Source organism: Pelophylax lessonae (genome assembly GCF_965119305.1).
Source record: "Pelophylax lessonae genome assembly, chromosome: 4".
Lineage (NCBI taxonomy): Eukaryota > Metazoa > Chordata > Amphibia > Anura > Ranidae > Pelophylax > Pelophylax lessonae.
Genome location: NC_138771.1, coordinates 603,755,492 through 603,779,096, shown reverse-complemented (window position 1 = coordinate 603,779,096; position 23,605 = coordinate 603,755,492). Strand labels below are relative to the sequence as shown.

General features: G+C 47.6%; 1 protein-coding gene across 1 annotated transcript in view; it reads left to right on the top strand.

Annotated features, from left to right (window-relative positions):
* The window catches only part of LOC309553205 (TLC domain-containing protein 4-A-like), an 83,881-nt gene that overhangs the window by 44,644 nt on the left and 15,632 nt on the right, over positions 1-23,605 (top strand). The window contains exon 4 of the mRNA XM_082254155.1: positions 3,878-3,967. Within this exon, the coding sequence (XP_082110281.1) occupies positions 3,878-3,967 (90 nt within the window). The remainder of the gene's footprint in view (positions 1-3,877; positions 3,968-23,605) is intronic.

The window sequence follows — 23,605 nt, the reverse complement described above, 5'->3', positions numbered from 1 at the left end:
TTTGTGTGGGAGGGATTTTACTGGGAAAATGGCGTTCAGACAGTCTGCTTATTACGTCAGATCTAATGTTTTCTGGTGGGCCGTTTGGAAATATGAGGGTTGTGAAGATTTCCTCCAGGTAATAAAGGAAGGGTTGGTGGCTTTCGGTGGACTTGCGGTATAAAATGTAGGAATTGTATGTGGCCAAATGAAAAATATAAATTGCTACTTTTTTGTACCAATGATAGGTACGTCTTGTGGGTAGATAGGGTTCCATTTGGTCGTTGAAATCCACTCCCCCCATGAATAAGTTGTACTCATGTACACATGTTGGCTTTCGGACTGGGCCATTCCTTCGTCGGGATTCCACATAGTTGTCATTGTGGATCGAAGACAACATGTAGACGTCTCTTCTGTCCCTCCACTTCACAGCCAGAACTTCCTCATTTCTCAGACTCGCCGTCTCCCCTCTTCTCAGCTTGGTGTTTACTAGCCTTTGAGGAAAGCCTTTCCGTTTTTTTCGGACCGTGCCACATGCAGGAGTCTTCTTTCTGTGAAGGTTTCGGAACATGGGCAAACTGGTGCTGAAATTGTCTACGTACAGGTGGTAGCCTTTTTCAAGGAGAGGGTAAATGAGGTCCCAAACAACTTTCCCGCTTGATCCCATGTAGTCCGGACATTCAGGGGGATGCAGCTGGGTGTCCTTCCCTTCGTACACCCTGAAGGCATAGGTGTACCCTGTGGCTCGGTCACATAGTTTGTAAAGCTTCACCCCATAGCGGGCCCGTTTGCTGGGAATGAATTGTTTGATGCCCAGCCTGCCGGTAAATTTAACAAGGGACTCATCCACACATATATTTTGGTCTGGGGTAAACAATTGAGGGAATATTTCTGAAAAATAATTTAGAAGTGGCCGAATTTTGAACAGCTTGTCAAATGCTGGGGAATTTCGGGGAGGGCACTGGGTATTGTCGTTAAAATGGAGGAACCTCATGATCATCAAATACCTGGCCCTGGGCATTACTGCAGAGTAGATGGGCATATGGTAGATTGGTTTGGTTGACCAATATGCTTGCAGTTCGTTTTTTTTATTGAGTCCCATGTTGAAGGTGAGGCCTAAAAATATCTTGAACTCCTCCACCGTTGGGTCTCTCCACTCAAAGGGACGGGAATAAAAAGATGGGTTACTCTGGATAAATTGTTGTGCATACAGGTTGCACTGGGCCACAATGGACGTCAGCAGGTCCTCCGTAAAAATTAAACGGAAGTAGTCAATTGGGGCAAAGTTCTCCATGTTGACCTGGACTCCTGGCTGGGCAGTGAAAGGGGGGATGATGGCTTCTCCTGAGTTGGGAGGAAGCCACAGGGGGTTCAGAAGGGCATAGGGAAGGCTGGCGTTGGTCCTAACCCTTTGGGGGCGAGGTGACACCCCACTTGAGCTTGGCCTTTCTTGCCGAGGCACTGTGGTGCTGGTGGATGGCACTGCGGAGCTGGTGGATGGCACTGCGGAGCTGGTGGATGGCACTGCCTCCTCCTCACCAGAACGCCTTTGTTTGGCAGGCGGGCAGTATTCCTCCTCGTCGGAGTCGGTCTGCGTCCCGCTGCTAATGACTGGCTCATAATTTACTTCGGAGTCAGACTCTGACTCCGAAGATTCCGAAGCAGAAAGCTCCCTGTCCATGTCCTCACTGATGATATTGAAGGCCTCCTCGGCTGAGAAATTTTTTTTTGCCATCGTTGGTGACACTGATGGGCACGGTGACACTGATGGGCACGGTGAGACTGATGGGCACGGTTAAACTGGCTCACTGATGGGCACTGTGATGGGCACACTGATGGGCTCTGTGGGCACACTGATGAGCACACTTATGAGCACTGATGAGCACGCTGATGAGCGCTGTGGGCACACTGAGCGCTGGACACACTGATGAGCACTGGGCGGCACTGATGAGCACTGGGCGGGCACTGATGGGCACACTGGTGGGCACTGGGCACACTGATGAGCACTGATGAGCACTGGGCGACACTGATGAGCACTGGGCGGGCACTGATGGGCACACTGGTGGGCACTGGGCGGCACTGATGAGCACTGGGCGGCACTGATGAGCACTGGGCGGCACTGATGAGCACTGATGAGCACTGGGCGGGCACTGATGGGCACACTGGTGGGCACTGGTGGGCACTGATGAGCACTGGGCTCACTGATCACTTGGCACACTGATGGCACACTGGTGGGCACTGGTGATCACTGGTGGGCACTTTTTTTACACTTACGTTCTCTCCTCACACTGCAGTCTGTGTGTGAGGAGGGAGAGCTGGCAATGAGTGATGATCTCAAATGTTTACATTTGAGATCATCACTCATTGGATGCCTCGATCGTGACGAATGGCCGCTGTGATTGGCCATTAGTCACGATCTGTGATTGGCTGTGTCCAAGGGACACGGCCAACACAGATTATCCCCGGTGCGCGCTCGCGGGAGCGCGCGGGGAGTCTGTTACTACCGAGGCAATGACAGATGATCTCCTATGTTTACATATGTGATCATCTCTCATTGGATGCCTCGATCGTGACGAATGGCCGCTGTGATTGGCCATTCGTCTCGATCTGTGATTGGCTGTGTCCAAGGGACACGGCCAACACAGCTTTTGCCCGATGCGCGCTCGCTGGAGCGCGCGGAGGGCGTGTTTATGGGAGGCCGTTTAAAAACGGCCTCCCGGAAATTCAAGTCCGCGCTGCAGCCGTATATAGGCTGTAGCGCGGATGGGACCAGGTTAAAAAAAAAAAAAAGATTGGAAACCCTTTCTGAATTTTACTGCTATCAGGGACTCCGTTAGGGAGATTTTCTCTCATTTACTGTCTTGGTGACAATGGTTTCTCTAGACAAGAAATGAGGGAAAATCCAAAGTAGGGACAGCAATAAAATGCGGACAGGGGTTCTAGCCTTCTGTTGCATTTAGGGATTTATTCCCGCTTCTGTCCTGCCATCCCAAAATGCATTGCAGAGAGCTCAGTGGCCAATAAAGAGATGGCAGAGTCTAGGGGGTTTGTCAACACGTTGGGTGGAAAACTCTGATGGAAATATCCCAACACCCTAATGAGAGATTCATGTACAACCCCAAAAAAACCAGGCCCTCCACAGCAGAGAAGTCAGTTTCACATTTGGTAATTTCTCCTGAGTGTCTCAGCAGTAACCCAGTTCATGGTCCATACCTCATATATATTACAGTAACCCGACTCCCATACCGTATTACCCCTGTACCATTTTATTAACTAGCCCAGCTCCTGAGTTTCCTACTACCCCTGTAATATCTAATTACAGTAACCCAGCTCCTGAGTGTCTTATTACCCCTGTAATATCTTATTACAGTAACCCAGCTCCTGAGTGTCTTATTACCCCTGTAATATCTTATTACAGTAACCCGGCTCCTGAGTGTCCTATTACCCCTGTAATATCTTATTACAGTAACCAAGCTCCTGATTGTCTTATTACCCTTGTAATATCTTATTACAGTAACCCGGCTCCTGAGTGTCCTATTACTCCTGTAATATCTTATTACAGTAACCCAGCTCCTGAGTGTCTTGTTACCCCTGTAATATTTTATTACAGTAATCCAGCTCCTGAGTGTCCTATTACCCCTGTAATACCTTATTACAGTAACCCAGCTCGCGACTGTCTTATTACCCCTGTAATATCTTATTACAGTAATTCAGCTCCTGAGTGTCCTATTACCCCTGTAATATCTTATTACAGTAACCCGGCTCCTGAGTGTCCTATTACCCCTGTAATATCTTATTACAGTAACCCAGCTCCTAAATGTCTTTTTATCTCTGTAATATCTTATTACAGTAACCCAGCTTGGTGTATATTGTTGCAGTAATGTCTTCTGTCTTTCAGGGTTGTCTCCACAGGGCATGCATTGATTGTTGGATCTTTTTGTCTCTACATATTAGCTTACGATGATGCTGTGAACAAGGACCCCATATGGTGAATATTCATTTTGTGTTATCATTGCTTTTTATAGTTCGGTTTCTTTTTCATCACTTTTTGTTAAATGTGTCATTGACTTTATATTTTTTCTGTCTACATCCATTCATTCCTCTTCTTGCCTTACTGTGACTTTTTCCATCACCTATACGAAGTTCTTCCCACATCAGTTTCTGCACACCAGGGCTGTGACTATTATAACAGGGAACACATAGAACCGTGCCCTTTAGTATCCAGATTTCTGTTCCATGGAAAACTAACCTACAGTCTGATTGGTTGCTTTGTTTTTGTATCCAAGATAAAGCATCCTGCAGCACAAAGTTCAAGTTATACGTTGCAGATATTATTATATTTTAAGGGAAGGGTGGCATTTTATTTCAATTACTAAATTTACTTTTTCATGTTTTCTGTCTGAAAAAAGTTTTGGACACCTGGCCATAGCAGCTACATGGGTTTGTTGTGTATCTATAACACTTTTCTGAGAAGGGTTTCAATAAGATCTTGGAATGTACATGTGGGAATTTGTGCCCAATCAGCAAACAGAACATTTATGAGGTCAGATACTGATGTTGGATGGCTACCTGGATACCTGGCTCACAAATTGTATTCCAATTCATTCTATAGATGTTCAGTAGGGTCAAGGTCTGTGTGGACACCAGTAGGGTCAAGGTCTGTGTGAACACCAGTAGGGTCAAGGTCTGTGTGAACACCAGTAGGGTCAAGGTCTGTGTGGACACCAGTAGGGTCAAGGTCTGTGTGGACACCAGTAGGGTCAAGGTCTGTGTGGACACCAGTAGGGTCAAGGTCTGTGTGGACACCTTAATTATTCCACCCCTTTTAACTTGTTGTACATCCCATTTTAAAGTCATGGGCATTAAAATGGAGTTGGCTCCCCAAACCTATAACAGCATCTACACTGGGAAGGCTTTCCAAATTATTTTTTGGTGCCTGTGTGAATTTTGAGGTCAGGTACTGATGTCGAACGAGACGACCTGGCTGGAAATGGACATTCCAGTTCATCTCATAGATTTTCAGTTGTGTTGCGTTCAGGGCTCTGTGCAGGACACTTCAGTTCCTCCACACCCAACTCATCAAACCATGTCTTTAGAGAGCTGGGTTTGTGAACAGGGACACAGCCATGCTGGAACAGCAAACTGTACACAGTTGTCTATAATGTCTATATAATGGGCTATAAATTTACCACTACCCTCCACTGAAAGCACATGAACCCAATGATTTGAAGCGGAAGTCAACATATTTTTGGCCATATACAGGTCCCTCTCAAAAAATTAGCATATTGTGATAAAGTTCATTATTTTCTGTAATGTACTGATAAACATTAGACTTTCATATATTTTAGATTCATTACACACAGCTGAAGTAGTGCAAGCCTTTTATTGTTTTAATATTGATGATTTTGGCATACAGCTCATGAAAAACCAAAATTCCTATCTCAAAAAATTAGCATATCATGAAAAGGTTCTCTAAACGAGCTATTAACCTAATCATCTGAATCAACTAATTAACTCTAAACACCTGCAAAAGATTCCTGAGGCTTTTAAAAACTCCCAGCCTGGTTCATTACTCAAAACCGCAATCATGGGTAAGACTGCCGACCTGACTGCTGTCCAGAAGGCCATCATTGACACCCTCAAGCAAGAGGGTAAGACAAAGAAATTTCTGAACGAATAGGCTGTTCCCTGAGTGCTGTATCAAGGCACCTCAGTGGGAAGTCTGTGGGAAGGAAAAAGTGTGGCAGAAAACGCTGCACAACGAGAAGAGGTGGCCGGACCCTGAGGAAGATTGTGGAGAAGGACCGATTCCAGACCTTTGGGGACCTGCGGAAGCAGTGGACTGAGTCTGGAATAGAAACATCTAGAGCCACCGTCTACAGGCGTGTGCAGGAAATGGGCTACAGGTGCCGCATTCCCCAGGTCAAGCCACTTTTGAACCAGAAACCGCGGCAGAAGCGCCTGACCTGGGCTACAGAGAAGCAGCACTGGACTGTTGCTCAGTGGTCCAAAGTACTTTTTTCGGATGAAAGCAAATTTTGCATGTCATTCGGAAATCAAGGTGCCAGAGTCTGGAGGAAGACTGGGGAGAGGGAAATGCCAAAATGCCTGAAGTCCAGTGTCAAGTACCCACAGTCAGTGATGGTCTGGGGTGCCATGTCAGTTGCTGGTGTTGGTCCACTGTGTTTTATCAAGGGCAGGGTCAATGCAGCTAGCTATCAGGAGATTTTGGAGCACTTCATGCTTCCATCTGCTGAAAAGCTTTATGGAGATGAAGATTTCATTTTTCAGCACGACCTGGCACCTGCTCACAGTGCCAAAACCACTGGTAAATGGTTTACTGACCATGGTATTACTGTGCTCAATTGGCCTGCCAACTCTCCTGACCTGAACCCCATAGAGAATCTGTGGGATGTTGTGAAGAGAAAGTTGAGAGACGCAAGACCCAACACTCTGGATGAGCTCAAGGCCGCTATCGAAGCATCCTGGGCCTCCATAACACCTCAGCAGTGCCACAGGCTGATTGCCTCCATGCCACGCCGCATTGAAGCAGTCATTTCTGCAAAAGGATTCCCAACCAAGTATTGAGTGCATAACTGAACATAATTATTTGAAGGTTGACTTTTTTTGTATTAAAAACACTTTTTCTCTTACGTCCTCCGACAGTCGCCGCCTCTTCATATTCGTCACATATGGGGTATTAGACTTTGCTCCGAAGGAGTAGCTAGGCAACAGAATATGTTAACATTAAAGCTTTTAACATATCCCACCCTCAAGGGGTGGTCCCCTCAGTCAATACCCTCCTACTTCCTGCAACCATATCTCAGTTTTAATGTCTAGCTTGTCAGGAGTGGCTGGCTTTTCCTGTGCTGGGGCTTTCTGCCCCAGACTCTTTCTTCTTTTTGACATTTTGTTTGAGTTTTCTCTCTACCTTTACTTAGCTGTTATTTTTGTCAGCGTTAGTTAGTTCTTCTGATGAAGAGGATCATGCGGGCTGGGTCTCGGGCTGATCCCCCTGGTCGCAGGTCGTGGGTTAGTGGCTTCCCAGCCTGCCATCGAGCGTTCAGCCAGGTAACGCTCCTGGCACAGTGAACGACCCATCCCTGTTCGGTGCAGGGATGATTGGTGAGGTGGCTACCTCACTGGACGCTGTGCGGTTTCTTAACCCCCATTTTGTGCGTCTTGAATTGCGACTCTCCCTGCCTCATGTGCAGCGGCTTGTTCGCCTGTGCGGGTCCCCCACGCCATTGAGAGGTAAGTGTATCTATGTGGGGACCTGTCTGTCTGGGGGGGTGTCAGTCTGGGACTGTGTAACCTGCCTCTATTCACACTGCTTGTCTCCCTATCTTTCGGCTGCATGCTGTGGGCTGCAAAGGGGGGGGGGGGAGCTGTGTGACACTGTGTGTGTCAGTCTGGTCAGTGTGAGAAGCTGTGTGCTGTGGGGCATGTTTTTTTGGCATGTTTGGGCATATACAGCGATCGCTGCGGCGATCTGACATGTATTCCTATACAGGGATGTCACGTGTGCATTACTGCACTGTGGAGCGGCGGTTTCGGCGCCAAACGGCGCCATTTTGCCTGCAATCGCTCCGGCCGCATGTTTTACATGCATGGCGGCCATTTTCTTGTAGCCTCCATAGGCTTTCATAGAGCGCCCTGGCAGCATCACTTCCTCTTTCCAGGAACACCGATCGAGGCAGCAGCAGCAGCGGCGAGGGTCTCCTCAGGTTTTATCCTTCTGTTCTTGCTATCCATTGCCTGTGTTCAGTTTGCATATTCCCTGTGGGGGTCTCATTGTGCTTGAGTGTGGTGCGGTGGGCTGCGCTTGCCGCGCTTGCTTAAAGGGGCAGTTAACCCTTTATTGTCTGGCATTACAGGGGCAATGGATTCTCAGGAGGGCAAATTTCCTACCGCCTTGGTGGAAAGCCAGGGGACCGCTGTTTCCCCCCCAGGGGGGGATTTAGCCACTATTGTGGCTGGCCTTGCTGCTCAGGTGCAGATGCTGGTGGCTGCTCAATCTACTAAAAGACCCAGAATTGCTCTTTCCTCTGATTCTGAGGGTGAAGGTGATGGGGTTGTTATGGCGGGGGCCTCCTTATCGGGGTCCCGCTCCTCCCTAGATCTAGTGGGGTCCGAGGTGGAGGCTGAAGTTGAGGGGGTTGATAATTCTCCCCCTGGCTCGCCTGAAGAGCTTGCAATCATGGATGAATTGATTGCTTCCATAAAGCAAACACTGCGTTTGCAGGATGAAGTGTGTCCCCCCGCTGCCTTGGCGGCCTATGGGACGCAGAGAAAACGCAGGACGCCGCAGGTTTTCCCCTGCAATGATGATTTTCAGCTCGCTGTTAAGGATCAATGGCGCAATCTGCGCAAACCTTTTGCTGTACCAAGTAGGTTCAAGCTGCGTTATCCTTTCTCGCCTTCCACTGATGAAAGGTGGTGTGTGCCTCCCCCAGTGGATCACGCAATTGCGGTTTTAAACAAGGCCACTGCGATTCCTGCAGAGGATTCCCCTGTGTTCCGTGATGCCACGGATAGGAGATTGGAGTCTCTTGCCCGTCATACTTATTCTGTTACGGGTTCTATGCTTAAGGCTCTGTTTGCTTCTCTCATGGCGGCCCAGGCGATCGCAAGTTGGACGCAGATGCTTAGGCGCGTCCTAGTGGCCGACTCGGCCTCGCCGGCGACCCTGGATATGGTGGATCAAATCCACCAGGGTGTCATGTATCTGCGTGATGCGGACCTGGACCTGGTTCCATTGGCTGCACGTGTGCACAGCGTGGCGGTGTTGTCTCGCCGCCTGGTTTGGTTAAAATGTTGGTCGGTGGACCAATCTTCACGTAAGACCTTAGCCAATCTGCCTTATGATGGGTCTCGCCTTTTTGGGGAGTCCTTGGATGTGTTGATTAAGGGGATCACCGGGGGTAAGAGCACTCTCTTGCCCCATTTCCCCAAGGCTAAGGGGGCTTCTGGGAAGAAGCATGCTAATTTTCGGCCCCCTCAGGGGTCCTTTTGTGCCTTTCGGCCGCACTACAAGGGCAAGCCGTTCAAAGGTCAAGGCTCTCAGAAGAAGCCCTGGTCTGGGAAACAGAAGTCCGGCCAGTCCGGATCTGCAGCCCATAACAGTTCGGCCTGAAGGGGCGCCCTCACTCGGTTTTGGGGTGGGGGGACGCTTGCTCGATTTTCTTCAACCCTGGTTGGCCCGTGTGCGGGACAGATGGGTTCAGGAGATCGTTCGATCTGGTTACAAGATCGAGTTTCTCTCTCGGCCGGAAAGCAGATTTTTTCCCTCAAATCTTCAACTGTCTCCAGAGCGTTTGCGGGACCTGCACCTGGCAGTGCGGGACCTGAGGGCTCAGGGAGTGGTGGTTCCGGTGCCTCATCGGGACAGATTTCGGGGGTTTTATTCCAATCTGTTCACCGTGCCCAGAAAGGAGGGCAAGGTTCGTCCAATTCTGGACTTGAAGGCTCTGAACCGCTCTGTGCGGGTTCGCAAGTTCTGCATGGAATCCCTGCGGTCGGTGGTGGCTGCCCTGGTTCCGGGGAATTCATGGCCTCCATCGATTTGAAGGATGCGTATCTTCACATCCCCATTTTCGAGGGTCACCAGAGGTTCCTTCGATTTGCCATTGCGGAGGATCACTACCAGTTCGTGGCATTGCCTTTTGGTCTCGCCTCGGCTCCGCGGGTCTTCACCAAGGTGCTTGCACCGGTTCTGGCATTATTGAGGGCCCAGGGCATTTCTGTCCTGGGGTATCTGGACGACATTCTGGTTCGGTCTGCGACCAGCCAGGGTCTGGAGAAGGACCTGTCTGTCACGATGCAAACTCTGCAGGAGTTTGGTTGGACGATAAATTTTCCAAAGTCTACACTGAGTCCGTCGGTTCGTCTTCCCTACCTGGGAATGATTCTGGACTCGGTGCAGGCGAAGGTCTTCCTGCCGGAAGACAAACTCAGAACTCTTCAGGAGGAAGTCAGGTCCCTCAGGGACGTTCCGCACTCGTCTCTGCGGACGTGCATGAGATGTCTGGGATTGATGGTCTCGGCCTTCGAGGCGATTCCCTTCGCCCAGTTTCACACGCGGGGTCTCCAAGCGGAGATCCTGTCCAGGTGGGACGGGCGACCTCAATCTCTGGATCTTCAAATCTCGTTGAGTCATCGCACCAGAAGAAACCTTCTGTGGTGGCTCCAGTCCCCGATGGTGTCCGGGGGCAAGTCGTTTCGTCCTGTCTCGTGGACGGTGATCACCACGGATGCCAGCCTGTCGGGCTGGGGTGGTGTTCTGGGCGTTCTATCCGCCCAGGGAACTTGGTCGGAGGGGGAGTCTTCCCTTCCGATCAACATTCTGGAATTGCGTGCGATAAGTCTCTGTCTTCATCGCTGGACGGACCGGCTGCAGGGCTGCCCGGTTCGGGTGCAGACGGACAATGCCACGGCGGTGGCCTACATCAACCACCAAGGGGGCACCAGGAGTGCCCGAGCGGCTCGAGAAGTGGCCGACATTCTGTCTTGGGCCGAGTCTCATGTCCCGGCGGTTCACATTCCGGGGGTGGAGAACTGGCAGGCGGACTATCTGAGTCGCCAGACCCTGGATCAGGGGGAATGGTCTCTCCACCCGGCTGTCTTCCAGATGTTGTGCGCGAAGTGGGGTCTTCCAGATGTGGACCTGTTCGCGTCTCGTCTCAACAACAAGGCGAAAAGGTTCGTGGCAAGGACGCGCTACCCTCGGGCAGACGCGTCGGACGCGTTAGTGGCCCCGTGGCATCAGTACAGGCTGATGTACGCGTTTCCACCGATTCAGTTGCTGTCCAGGTTCCTTCGCAGGTTACACTCGGAACGCAGCACGGTGATTCTTGTGGCACCGGACTGGCCTCGCCGGTCCTGGTACGCAAACCTCGTGAATCTGGCGGTCGACGCCCCGTGGCGTCTGCCTCTTCGAGACGATCTACTGTCTCAAGGACCGATATACCATCCTGCTTTACAGTCGCTGGCTTTGACGGCCTGGCTGTTGAGACCGAGGTCCTGAAGGAGAGGGGTCTCTCTCCAGAGGTCGTTCATACTTTGATCAACGCGAGGAAGTCTTCCTCGGGGAAGGTTTATTACCGTACTTGGAAGGCCTATTTTGCCTGGTGTGAGTCCAGGGGGTTTTCACCCCGCACGTACTCGGTTTCCCGTGTGCTGTCTTTCCTTCAAACGGGTGTTGATCAGCGTTTGGCGTTGGCTACGATAAAGGGTCAGGTGTCTGCACTGGCCGTTCTGTTTCAACGTCCCGTGGCTTCCAACTCCTTGGTTGGCACTTTTGTTCGGGGTGTGCGGCATCTGGTTCCTCCTAGGAGGGATCCTTTGCCCCCTTGGGACTTGAATCTCGTTCTGTCTGTGTTGCAACGTGCTCCTTTTGAACAGATCAGGGAGATCTCGTTGTCTATGTCGTCCAAAAAGGTTGCCTTTTTGGTGGCGATCACTTCGGCTCGCAGAGTGTCGGAGCTGACAGCTTTGTCCTGCAAGTCTCCGTACCTGGTTGTTCATTTGGATAAGGTGGTCTTGCGACCTAATCCTTCTTTTCTTCCGAAACGAGTTTCGGAATTCCATCTTAATGAGGATATTGTCTTACCTTCGCTGTGCGCGAAGCCTAAACATCCGAAGGAGGTGAGATTGCATTCTCTGGATGTTGTTCGGGCGATAAGGGTTTACCTTAAATCGACTGAGTCTTTTCGAAAGACGGACTCCTTGTTTGTTCTTCCGGAGGGTCCTCGGAAGGGCATGGCGGTTTCGGCCTCTACCATCGCCAAATGGATCAGGCAGACCATTGAACAGGCCTATGCTTTGCAGGGGAAGGTTCCCCCTGTGCCTGTGAAGGCGCACTCTACTAGATCTTTGAGTACGTCTTGGGCCTGTCGTCATGGGGCTTCTGTAGCCCAGGTGTGTAAGGCGGCGACCTGGTCGACCGTGCACACGTTCACAAGATTCTACAAAGTAGATGTTCAGGCATCGGCGGATGCTTCCTTTGGCCGCAAGGTTCTTAGTGCGGCAATTCCCTAGGGTCCCTTGTTGGGGACCTCTGGCTGTTGGGATAAGTTTTATATCCCCTGGTTTTTTGTCTTTTCCTGGGTTGTTGCTCCTGTTGAGCACTTGTTTTTTTCTGTTGCCCAGCTGGTTTCCTTCCTTTGGTAAGGTTCCTTTCTTTGATGCGGAGACTGCATTGCCTTTTCGGCGCGGATGCGTTTCCCACCCCTCATGTTTGCACTGCTTTGGGACGTCCCCATATGTGACGAATATGAAGAGGCGGCGACTGTCGGAGGACGTAAGAGAAAACGGAATTTTTGTAAAATCTTACCTGTAAAATTCCTTTCTCTGAGTCCTCCGACAGTCGCCGCCCCCGCCCCTCTTTTGGGGTTTGGTTGTATACTCTACTGCTATTCCACTGAAACTGAGATATGGTTGCAGGAAGTAGGAGGGTATTGACTGAGGGGACCACCCCTTGAGGGTGGGATATGTTAAAAGCTTTAATGTTAACATATTCTGTTTCCTAGCTATTCCTTCGGAGCAAAGTCTAATACCCCATATGTGACGAATATGAAGAGGCGGCGACTGTCGGAGGACTCAGAGAAAGGAATTTTACAGGTAAGATTTTACAAAAATTCCGTTTTTTTTTATTGGTCGGATGAAATATGCTAATTTTTTGAGATAGGAATTTTGGTTTTTCATGAGCTGTATGCCAAAATTATCAATATTAAAACAATAAAAAGCTTGCACTACTTCAGTTGTGTGTAATGAATCTAAAATATATGAAAGTCTCATGTTTATCAGTACATTACAGAAAATAATGAACTTTATCACAATATGCTAATTTTTTGAGAGGGACCTGTAGTGTACCCTTTAGGACTTTTCGTTTTTCTCTCCTCTCCTAATGTTTTAAAGCTTTCATGTTGATATGGGGGCCTGTATTTCTGGTTACCCCTACATGGGGCTTGCCACTTGCCGACTACCGCACGACTATTTACGTCGGCAGTCAGCCCCTCACAGGCAGAGTGACGTAGATCTACGTCGCTAGCCTGTGAGGGTCTAGGGAGCGAGCGCGCACCCCCGGAGGCGCGCTCCTGCGTGGTCACGGACCCCCCCCCCGCGCGTGTGACCGGCGGACCTGATCGTCCGCCGGTCACTCGCGATCGTCGCTGCAGAGGGAGAAAGGCAGGCGGCTGATGTAAACAAGCCGCCTGTCATTCTCCCCTGTGTAGAAACAGTGATCATACGGTTCTACTATGTAGGACCGTTGATCACTGTTCCTACACCTCAAGCCACAGCCAATCACAGTTAGAATCACGCCCCTAGGGACACACATAACCCCTCCCTCTCAAAAGTTAACCCCTTCACTGCCAGTGTAATTTTACAGTAACAGTGCATATGTATAGCACTGATTACTGTAGAAATGTCACTGGTAACCCCAAAAGTGTCAAAAATGTCAGTCAAGGGTCCGATCTGTCCGCCGCAATGTCACAGTACCGCAAAAAAAAAATCGCAGATCGCCGCCATTACGCGTTAAAAAAAAAAAAACAACAAAAATGCCAAAAATCTTTCCCTTTGTTAGTAAACGCGATAACTTTTGCGCAAACCAATCAAAATACGCTTTTTTTTTTTTTTTTTACCAAACATGTAGCATAAAACAAATTGGCCGAAAATGTTAAAAAATTTTGATTTTTACAATTTTTTTGGGGGGAATTTCATATAAAAATATGTGAAAAATATTATTTTTGCAAAATTGATGCTCTTTTTTTGTTTATAGCGCATGATCAAAAAATCGCACAGGTGATCAAATACCACCAAAAGAAAGCTCTGTTTGTGGGAAAAAGAGGACGTCAATTTCGTTTGGGTACAGCATCGCACGACCGCGCAATTGTCCGTTAAAGTCACGCAGTGCCGAATCGCAAAATAGGCCCTGGTCAGGAAGGGGGTAAAATCTTCCGGGGCTTAAGTGGTTAAGATTTTGCTGCAACTGGCCAGGATTATCAGGTTTCCCTTTAGTACCTAATTGACAGGCAAAAGTAAGGTTTAAAACAGGTCTGTCTGGTGGTGGTGGGTTCAGGGAGACTTTTTTTATGTAGGTTGTCTTGGGACAATCAAATACTGCTGCCTCCATCACTAGAACGATAGTTACCTGGCTCTTATGTTCACCTGCTGAAGTATGCAGATCACAAAAGCGAGCTAAGCTAGAAGTCCTTAACTGTGTTGTAAAAGTCAACATGTCATGAAACGTGGACGGTTGTTGATGACCTTTGTAAGCTAATTACATGGATCTTAAGGCCCGTACACACGTACCGATCGTCGGCATACAAACGTCGGTGGACGAAGGATCTGCCGATTGTACGCGTGTTAGTATGGTGCCTCCGACAGATGTCTGCGCACAATCCACGGACAAAAGTCTTTCGTGCAAACATGAAAATATTTGTATGCCGACACCAGAACGGACGATTGTTCGCCTGTCAGTACACAATTCGGCCGACAGACCGCAGATTTGCAAGACTGGGCATGCTCAGAAAATAGAAAACACAGGGAAAGTTAACCATTACATGACATCACTTCTGCAGTCAGCTGAAGTCTGCAGACAAAATTCTTGTGCTGTCCTTGTGCTGTCTTTGCACTTTTCAGCAGACACCGACATCCCGGGGAGAAAAGAGGAACATTTGTATGCCGACCATCGGTACGTGTGTACGGGGCTTTATGCAACAACAGCAACATTTTTGGAGCCACAGACCTATAGCAAGTATGCTGATTAGGATTTCAGACTTTACCACCTACACAAGTTAATGGCTTAAAGTGTATTAAACACCAGAGCCAGGCAAGTAGCATCTTCTATGTATTTCGCTCATTGCAAGTTTTTTAATTTAAAGTACATCTAAAGCCAAAACACTTTTTTTTTTTTCTTTTTAGAGTAAAGAGACCTTTGTCAGTTTTTTTTTTTTTGCCATCTGTGCCCTATTATGGAAATTCACCTTTTAAGCGGACCTGTCACAAAATTAAAGCTTAACCCTGGCAATTACATAAACTCTAATTCTGCGGTGGGCCAAGACCACAGGGATAAGTTGTATTACTTACCCTATCCTATTCTGCAGTGCTATTCTCATCTGTCCGAAGCTCCAGGCTGAGAGAAATCCCGCAGTGTCATCACATACAGTGCAGGGCTGTTACCCCAGCATTGTATGTGAGGAGGCAAGCTTCGAACTGGGGCCTTACAGAGGCAGCAGTGCTGGACCGGTTGCATGGCCAGAGCCAGGAATAAGGTAAGTGTTAAACCTTATTCCGGCACCCTAAACTAAGTGTGGTGGGGGACCCACTGCAAGGGTTGATTGTGCCTCACTCCTGGAGTTCAGCTTTAAAAACTAAAAAAAAAAAAAAAAAAGTTCTCTTGTAAATAAGAGGTATTATACTTACCTGTCCCACCAACCACGTCATCACTTTTGCTCAAAAGTGATGTATAGAGGCTGGCAGAAGGAACCACAGTGCTTGGCGGGGGATCCAAAACCCAACACTTCTGGAACCATGTCGGAGAAAGATAATTCTGTACAGCAGTGGTCTCCAAACTGCAGCCCGGGAGCCAGATACGGCCCTTTGCTTTCTTTTACTTGGCCCTTTATCTGGCCACTATTTTATTCACTGACACCAATGAAGGGGCACAATTCCTACAAGTGGCACGTATTATGGGGCACAGTTCTTCCCAATGTGGCCCAATGACACCAATGATGGGGCACAATTCCTCACAGCGATATCAGTGATGGGGCTCAATTCCTCCCATTGACACAAGCAATGGGGCACAATTCCTGCCAAGGACAGGGCACAATTCCACCAATTGACACAAGCGATGGGGCACAATTCCTGCCAAGGACAGGGCACAGTTCCTTACAGTGACATCAATGATGGGGCACAATTACACCCATTGACACAAGCGATGGGGCACAGTTCTTCCCAATGACCCCAACAATGTTGCCTAATGACTCCCAATGTCACAATGGATGGGGCACACTTCCTCTCACTGATTCCAAAGATATGGGGCATTGTTTACTCCAACTGATGCAGAGATTTTCTACTCCTGATGGCCACAGTCCACCCCCCTAAAGTCTGAAGGACAGTAAACTGGCCCTTTGTTTAGAAAGTTGGAAGTCCCCTGCTCTAGGGCACCGTAGCGTTTAAAGTGTAAGTTAACCCTTTCACAAAAAAAATGAAAAGGTGAACTAACTACAGTTATCTTAGTCACCCTACTGGACCCTACCGCACATATTGGGAGCGATGCTCCGTCCTGCCAGTGTATGCACCATACAGCACATCCCTGGAGTGTGTCCCCATCTTAATGTTTGCAAAGGCAAGCGCTTATTGGTCAGCACGACCAAACGACTGCTCTGACCAACAAGAAGCACTTCTTTCTCCTGGGACACCTTACGGGAAGAAGTAGCTTCAGATGTGCTTTTCATTGGTCAGCACAATCACACAGCTGCACTGACTAATGAGCACTTGCCATTGTGAACATTATAACAGATACTCACTCCCCAGTTGTGTATTACAGTGTATAGACCACTATACCGGAAACATGAAGCATCACAGGCACTATGTGCAGTTGGTTCTGGAGGGGTGGTCAGGTTATTTTGAGTAAGTTAACCTTGAAAAGTCAACATGCCCTTTAAAGAAAATCGAAGACTGTCTGCACAGTTGGCTGGATAGGTTATTATATTATCTCTTCTTTAAAGGGGAACCTTCTTTTTATGGTTTTCATTTTGAGACTGGGTGCTTTACCTGCCCTTTTAGATGCAACAAAAAGTGAGAAGAAATCTCCTTTTAAACAGTTGACACTGGAACAAGTTTCCCCATTTGAAGATTTCCCCTTTTAATTACCAGTGACAGAGGTCAGAGGAATAAACACAGAGGGTAAATCTTTACAATGGGAACAGGGACCACAATAAAAACTTGACTTAACCTTCACCATTCTATCCAAAACTAAAAAAAGGTTTTGCTTTTAAATATAATTTGAAGGCTAACCTGAAGCAAAGTGACATTCCCCACCCTCCCATCACCAAACCAACCTCCCCTTTCACTTACCTGAATCGCAGGTTCTTCTATCTGCAGGTTTCTGATCAGGGATGGGCTCAGGCGTGTTCAGATCGTAGTCCCAACCAGTGGTGGGATTTAAAAAATTTAGTAACCAGTTCCGACTTTCAATGCACAGTGACCAGCGTGCCCCCTTTTCAATGCACAGTGACCAGTGTGCCCCCTTTTCAATGCACAGTGACCAGCGTGCCCCCTTTTCAATGCACAGTGACCAGCGTGCCCCCTTTTCAATGCACAGTGACCAGCGTGCCCCCTTTTCAATGCACAGTGACCAGCGTGCCCCCTTTTCAATGCACAGTGACCAGCGTGCCCCCTTTTCAATGCACAGTGACCAGCGTGCCCCCTTTTCAATGCACAGTGACCAGCGTGCCCCCTTTTCAATGCACAGTGACTAGCGTGCCCCCTTCAATGCAGAGATCATCATTCGTGCCCCCTTCAATGCAGAGACCAGCGTGCCCCCTTCAATGCAGAGATCATCATTCGTGCCCCCTTCAATGCAGAGACCAGCGTGCCCCCTTCAATGCAGAGTGAACAGCGTGCCAACTTGCCAAGCCCCCCTGTTGTAGCAGCGGCTTCTTCTCTTCAGTCCCCGCATCTCCTCGAGTCCTCCCGCCTCCTCCTCGGCCAATGGCATGTGGTTTGCCTTTCGGCCAATCAGGAAGCGGGTCTCAGACCCGCTTCCTGATTGGCCAGGAGGAGGCTCCGTGTGACAATAGCGAATTTCCATTCGCTATTGTCACACAATGGGTGGGCTCGGGGGGCGCACTGCTCTGCGCCCCGGGTCCATCCTTTCCTGAAGCCTACTAGAGCCAAATTGTAAGAGGCGGGGACTGTCTGGGAGGCGGCGGCGCAGCGGCCTGGAGGAGAAAGGGGTGACGTCACTGGTTGTTAGACGCTAAGCGGCTCTAGCCTAGCAACCAGTGCAGTGTGTGGGCTCCGGCCGCCTCCCTGCAGAGAGAGAGCGCCGCCGCCGCGGCCACAAGCAGGGACAGAGGACAGAGAGAGCAGCAGAGCGGTCAGTGAATGATATACAGATGGTCACAAGGCAGTTCTGCAAACTTCCAAATATTTAGTAACCGGTTCTGTGGAACCGGTGCGAACCGGCTAAATCCCACCACTGGTCCCAACCCGCCTGAGCAATCCCGCCAGGAAGCCGTCACTGCACACCCTCAATCATAGGCAGTGAGGCATTTCCCAGGCCGCAGCTTCACATAAGTATGCTGTCTATGATTGGCGGTGTGCAGTGACAGCTTCCTGACGGGATTGGACTACGATCCAAACACGTCTGAGCTCCTACTACTGATTCCTTTTGAATTTGGTGCCAAGCACAGCCGTATCATTTATCCACACAGACCCATGAATGGAGAGACTACAAGTCCTATCTACCACCACAGCAGAGGGACACTTAGATCTCAGCAGAATACAATCCGCTGATTGAGGTTCAAATGCTCTGCAGGCTCCAATGTGAAAATCTAATAAATGCACATTTTGTAACTTTCAAAAACTTTTATTGAGTTTTCAGATATAAAAAGCATAAACAAATTTTGCCAGGGTTTCAATACATATATATATATAAAAATAGAGTGAGTACTTGATAGGACTAAATCTCTTACAGTAGTATATCTCCCGTATGACTCCAATAGAGGTTATCAACAACTATGCATCAACAACCGGGGGGAAGATGTGCGCCCCCCCCCCCCCAACAAGTCATTGTTAGAATTTTCTAAAACCCAAATTTGCTTATTTAGAGAAATGCACATGTAATGTGTGTGTAGTTACATTTTGCCCTGCCTCTTCAGTAATGATGAATTTCCAACTGTGGTGTATAGTGTGGTGGCCAAATCACATTTCTGATTTAAGAGCACTAAAGTAGAACTAAAGGCAAAACTTTTACATTTTTGATTGTATTGGAGGGTTATAACTCCTGTCAGTTTTTCTGGGCCATCTGTGTCCTATTGGGGAGATTGTCCCATTGCCTAAACAGGAAGTGAGAGGAAATCCCTCCAAAGTGAGGGAATCCCTGGTTGTCACCAGAACTAGTGTCTTCATTGGATTATTCCCCCCACCCCCCAATTCCTGCTCTGGTGATGACCTAAAATTTGGTATTTTCTTTCATTTTCAATCTTGGTGACAAATAGGCTAAATCTCAATAATAGGGACACAGGCAGCAATAAAAATCTGATTGGTGTTCTAATCCACCTCCACTCTTTACAAAACTGAAAAAAAAAATACCTTTGGTTATACTTTAAATCACTGTATTAAGAGCTGTCGGTGTGGCCTCTGCAGCCAATCAGATAATATAGGTTTGAATTAGAAAATAAATCTTGGAGGCTGAAAAGGAGAGTCCCATTGGTTGCTCTGGAGCAGAACAGACATTCCATATTTTGTATTCTTTGATAAGAATTCCAATTTTATCTCTGCTGTGCCTGCACTGTTCTCACACCCCTCCCTTGAATATCCTGCTCTCTATTTTTCATCCCATCGCACACAATGGCCTCTCTTATGTTGGGTATAATGTAACTCATTGTTTGGTCAAGTTGCTTAATCTGACCACCCTGCTCTGATCACACAACTCTGAGCGCTGCCACTTAACCCATGAGCAGTCAGACTTACCCTACATTGCCACCACGCCAAGTCTGTCCATCTACAACTTCATATACAGACAGCTTTCCAAAAAAAAAAAGGATAAACAACAACTCACACTATGTATAGGCAGATTGCTTTACTTGCCAAAACTGGGATTATGCTAAAATCTGAATATTCGGTCTTGGGCCCCTTTCACACAGGGTGGATCTGTTTTGACGGACTCCACTTGTTCCACTGAGCAGGCGGATGATAGGTCAGTCTCTGCTCACTGTGCAGTGATGGACCTGTCAGAGTCTCTCTCTCCTTTATGGGGAGATCGGATGAAAACGGACTGCCTATATGTTTTCATCTGATCCGACCCCGCTGGACAGATGGCGAACGTATCGTCATGCGTCTGTTTTCAGCAGATCTTGTCTGATCAGATGCCAGCAGACACATGTCTGCTGACATCTGCCTCCCCATGGAGGACAATGGGTGGCCCAATCTAGTCTGCCTGAAAAACGGACCAGATCGGTCTGATGTTGGCCTTAAAGTAGACTGTGTATTGTCCTCTAATGTATCTCCTGGTGCCTCCTATTAATTTATTTATTTCAGGTACTTATTATTATTATGCATATAAACTATACACTCACATCAGTCCCTACCCTCTAGGAGCTCACAATCATACCTACACCTACTGGGGCCAATTTACCTACCACAGAAGGTGTTTGGAGTATGGGAGGAAAGCCACGCAGGCATAGGTAAAATGTAAAAACTCCATGCAGGTAGTGCCATGGTTGGGATTTGAACCAACAACCCTAGCGCTGCTAGGCGGAAGTGCTAACCACTTAGCTGCCCTCTTTCTGTTTACATGCACTCCAGTAATGGTTGCTCAGCATTTCTCAGGATGGGTTTATTGATGGCGACCACATTAGACCATGCTTACATATTGTATGTTAAATTGGCACCTTTTATTCGCCATCAGAAGTCTGTGTGATAGACTGACCACGCAGGAGCACCCTTGGAAGCCAGCGACCGTGTTGTCATCCTATAAGACAAGGTGCCTGAAAGAGGACCCTTTGGCAAATATTTATTTTAATAAAAGCTACAGATTTAAAAATATTGAAATTACATTAAAGCTTACATGAGGTTTTTAGTAATTGAGTTTACATCTACTTTAACCGGCTCACGACCGCCCACCGCACATATACAATATCTCACAAAAGTGAGTACACTCATCACATTTTTGTAAATATTTTACTATCTTTTCATGTGACAACACTGAAGAAATGACACTTTGCTACAATGTAAAGTAGTGAGTGTACAGCTTGTATAACAGTGTAAATTTGCTGTCCCCTCAAAATAACTCAACACACAGCCATTAATGTCTAAACCACTGGCAACAAAAGTGAGTACACCCCTAAGTGAAAATGTCCAAATTGGGACCAAAGTGTCAATATTTTGTGTGGCCACCATTATTTTCCAGCACTGCCCTAACCCTCTTGGGCATGGAGTTCACCATAGCTTCACAGGTTGCCCCCGGAGTCCTCTTCCACTCCTCCATGATGACATCACGGACTTGGTGGATATTAGAGACTTTGCGCTCCTCCCCCTTACGTTTTGAGGATGTCCCACAGATGTTAAATAGGGTTTAGGTCTGTAGATATGCTTGGCCAGTCCATCACCTTTACCCTCAGCTTCTTTAGCAAGGCAGTGGTCATCTTGGAGGTGTGTTTGGGGTCATTATGTTGGAATACTGTCCTGTAGACCAGTCTCCGAAGGGAGGGGCTCATGCTCTGCTTCAGTATGTCACAGTACATGTTGGCATTCATGGGTCCCTCAATGAATTGTAGCTCTCCAGTGCTGGCAGCACTCATGCAGCCCCAGACCATGACACTCCCACCACCATGCTTGACTGTAGGCAAGACACACTTGTCTTTGTACGCCTCACCTGGTTGCCACCACACACGCTTGACACCATCTGAACCAAATAAGTTTATCTTGGTCTCATCAGACCACAGGACACGGTTCCAGTAATCCATGTCCTTAGTCTGCTTGTCTTCAGCAAACTGTTTGTGGGCTTTCTTGTGCATCATCTTTAGGCTTCCTTCTGGGATAACAGCCATGCAGACCAATTTGATGCAGTGTGCAATGTATGATCTGAGCACTGAAAGGCTGACCCCCCCCCCCCTTTAACCTCTGCAGCAGCAATGCTGGCTGAACTCGTACGTCTATTTCCCAAAGCCAACATTCTGGATATGACGCTGAGCATGTGCACTCAACTTCTTTGGTCGACCATGGCGAGGCCTGTGGTGAGTGGCACCTGTTTGGTAAACCGCTGTATGGTCTTGGCCACCGTGCTGCAGCTCAGTTTCAGAGTCCTGGAAATCTTCCTTTTGCCTAGGCCATCTTTATGTAAAGTAATCGTTCTTTTTTTCAGATCATCAGAGAGTTCTTTGCCATGATTTGCCATGTTGAACTTCCAGTGACCAGTATGAGAGAGTGAGAGGGAGAACACCAAATTTAGCACACCTGCTCCCCATTCACAGCTTAGACCTTGTAACACTAACGAGTCACATGACACCGGGGAGGGAAAATGACTAATTGGGCCTAATGTGGACATTTTCACTTAGGGGTGTACTTACTTTTGTTGCCAACGGTTTAGACATTAATGGCTGTGTTGAGTTATTTTGAGGGAACAGCAAATTTACACTGTTATACAAGCTGTACACTCACTACTTTACATTGTAGCAAAAGTGTAATTTCTTCAGTGTTGTCACATGAAAAGATATAATAAAATATTTACAAAAATGTGAGGGATGTACTCACTTTTCTGAGATACTGTACTGCGGCAAGGTGGCCGCTCTGCGCTGCATCATGTACCTAATACGTGATCCGACACTTCTAGGTCTGGGTCATGCATTTTTTCATTTCTTTGTATGGGATGGGGTATTTTCTGACATTTACTAATGGGCCGTACACACTATACAATTGTCTTTTAGATTTTTTCCTTTAGATTTACCAAAACCATATAATATGAGGTCCAATCTAAACATTTTGAATTTGTATGCAGTCAGGGGGCCCTTCCACTACATTTTGAAGGTAAATCTAAAGGAAATCTAACAACAAAAGTTGTATAGTGTGTATCCAGCTTATTGCCCTGTACACACTATCAGATTATCTGAAGACTTTTGTCTGCAGACTTACCAAAACCATATAATGTGAGGTCAAACCTAAACACTTTCAATTTGTATGCAATCAGGCAGGCCCTTGCACTACATAGAAAAGGTAAATCTGAAGACAAAAGTCTTCAGATAATCTGATAGTGTGTACAGGGCATAAGACTAAGCTCTCTTGCAAATTGGACAGCCTATTGGTCTTTAATAAATCAACCTCGGTGTGTAAGGTGGCAATTAACCATAAACCATAGTGTGGCTCCAGGTTGGTCCATGCTTCCCCACCACAGTCAGGTACTTGTACAGCTTGTAACTGGCAGTCACCATTAGTCTGGCTTCACACTAATGCGTTTTTTCATGCTTTTTGCAGAAATGCATTTCATTATTTTTAACATGGGTTTCTATGGAACACGTTCACGTCAATGCATTTTTGTGCTTCTGCATTTTTGGAAACGGTCGGGGACTTTTTTGCTGCAAAATGCAGTGTTATGTATGTAATAGACTTCTATGGACATGCATTCAAAACACAAGTATTGTGGTTTTACCGCAATTTGCAAACCGCTGTTAAATTGCGGCAATAAAAACATGAAAAGCACAACAGCAAAAAGCAGTACAGAAATGCTCAAAAGGAACATGCATAGGTGTGAATTGAGCCTTACAGAGAAGATGGCAGAACAGCACACTGACATATTCCAAAGCAGCCTCTTTATTGATCTGTTAAATACACAGGAGATGCAGAGAACAGATTAATGGATCAATAAAGAAGTTGCTTCATCTTCTCTGTAACAAATGGC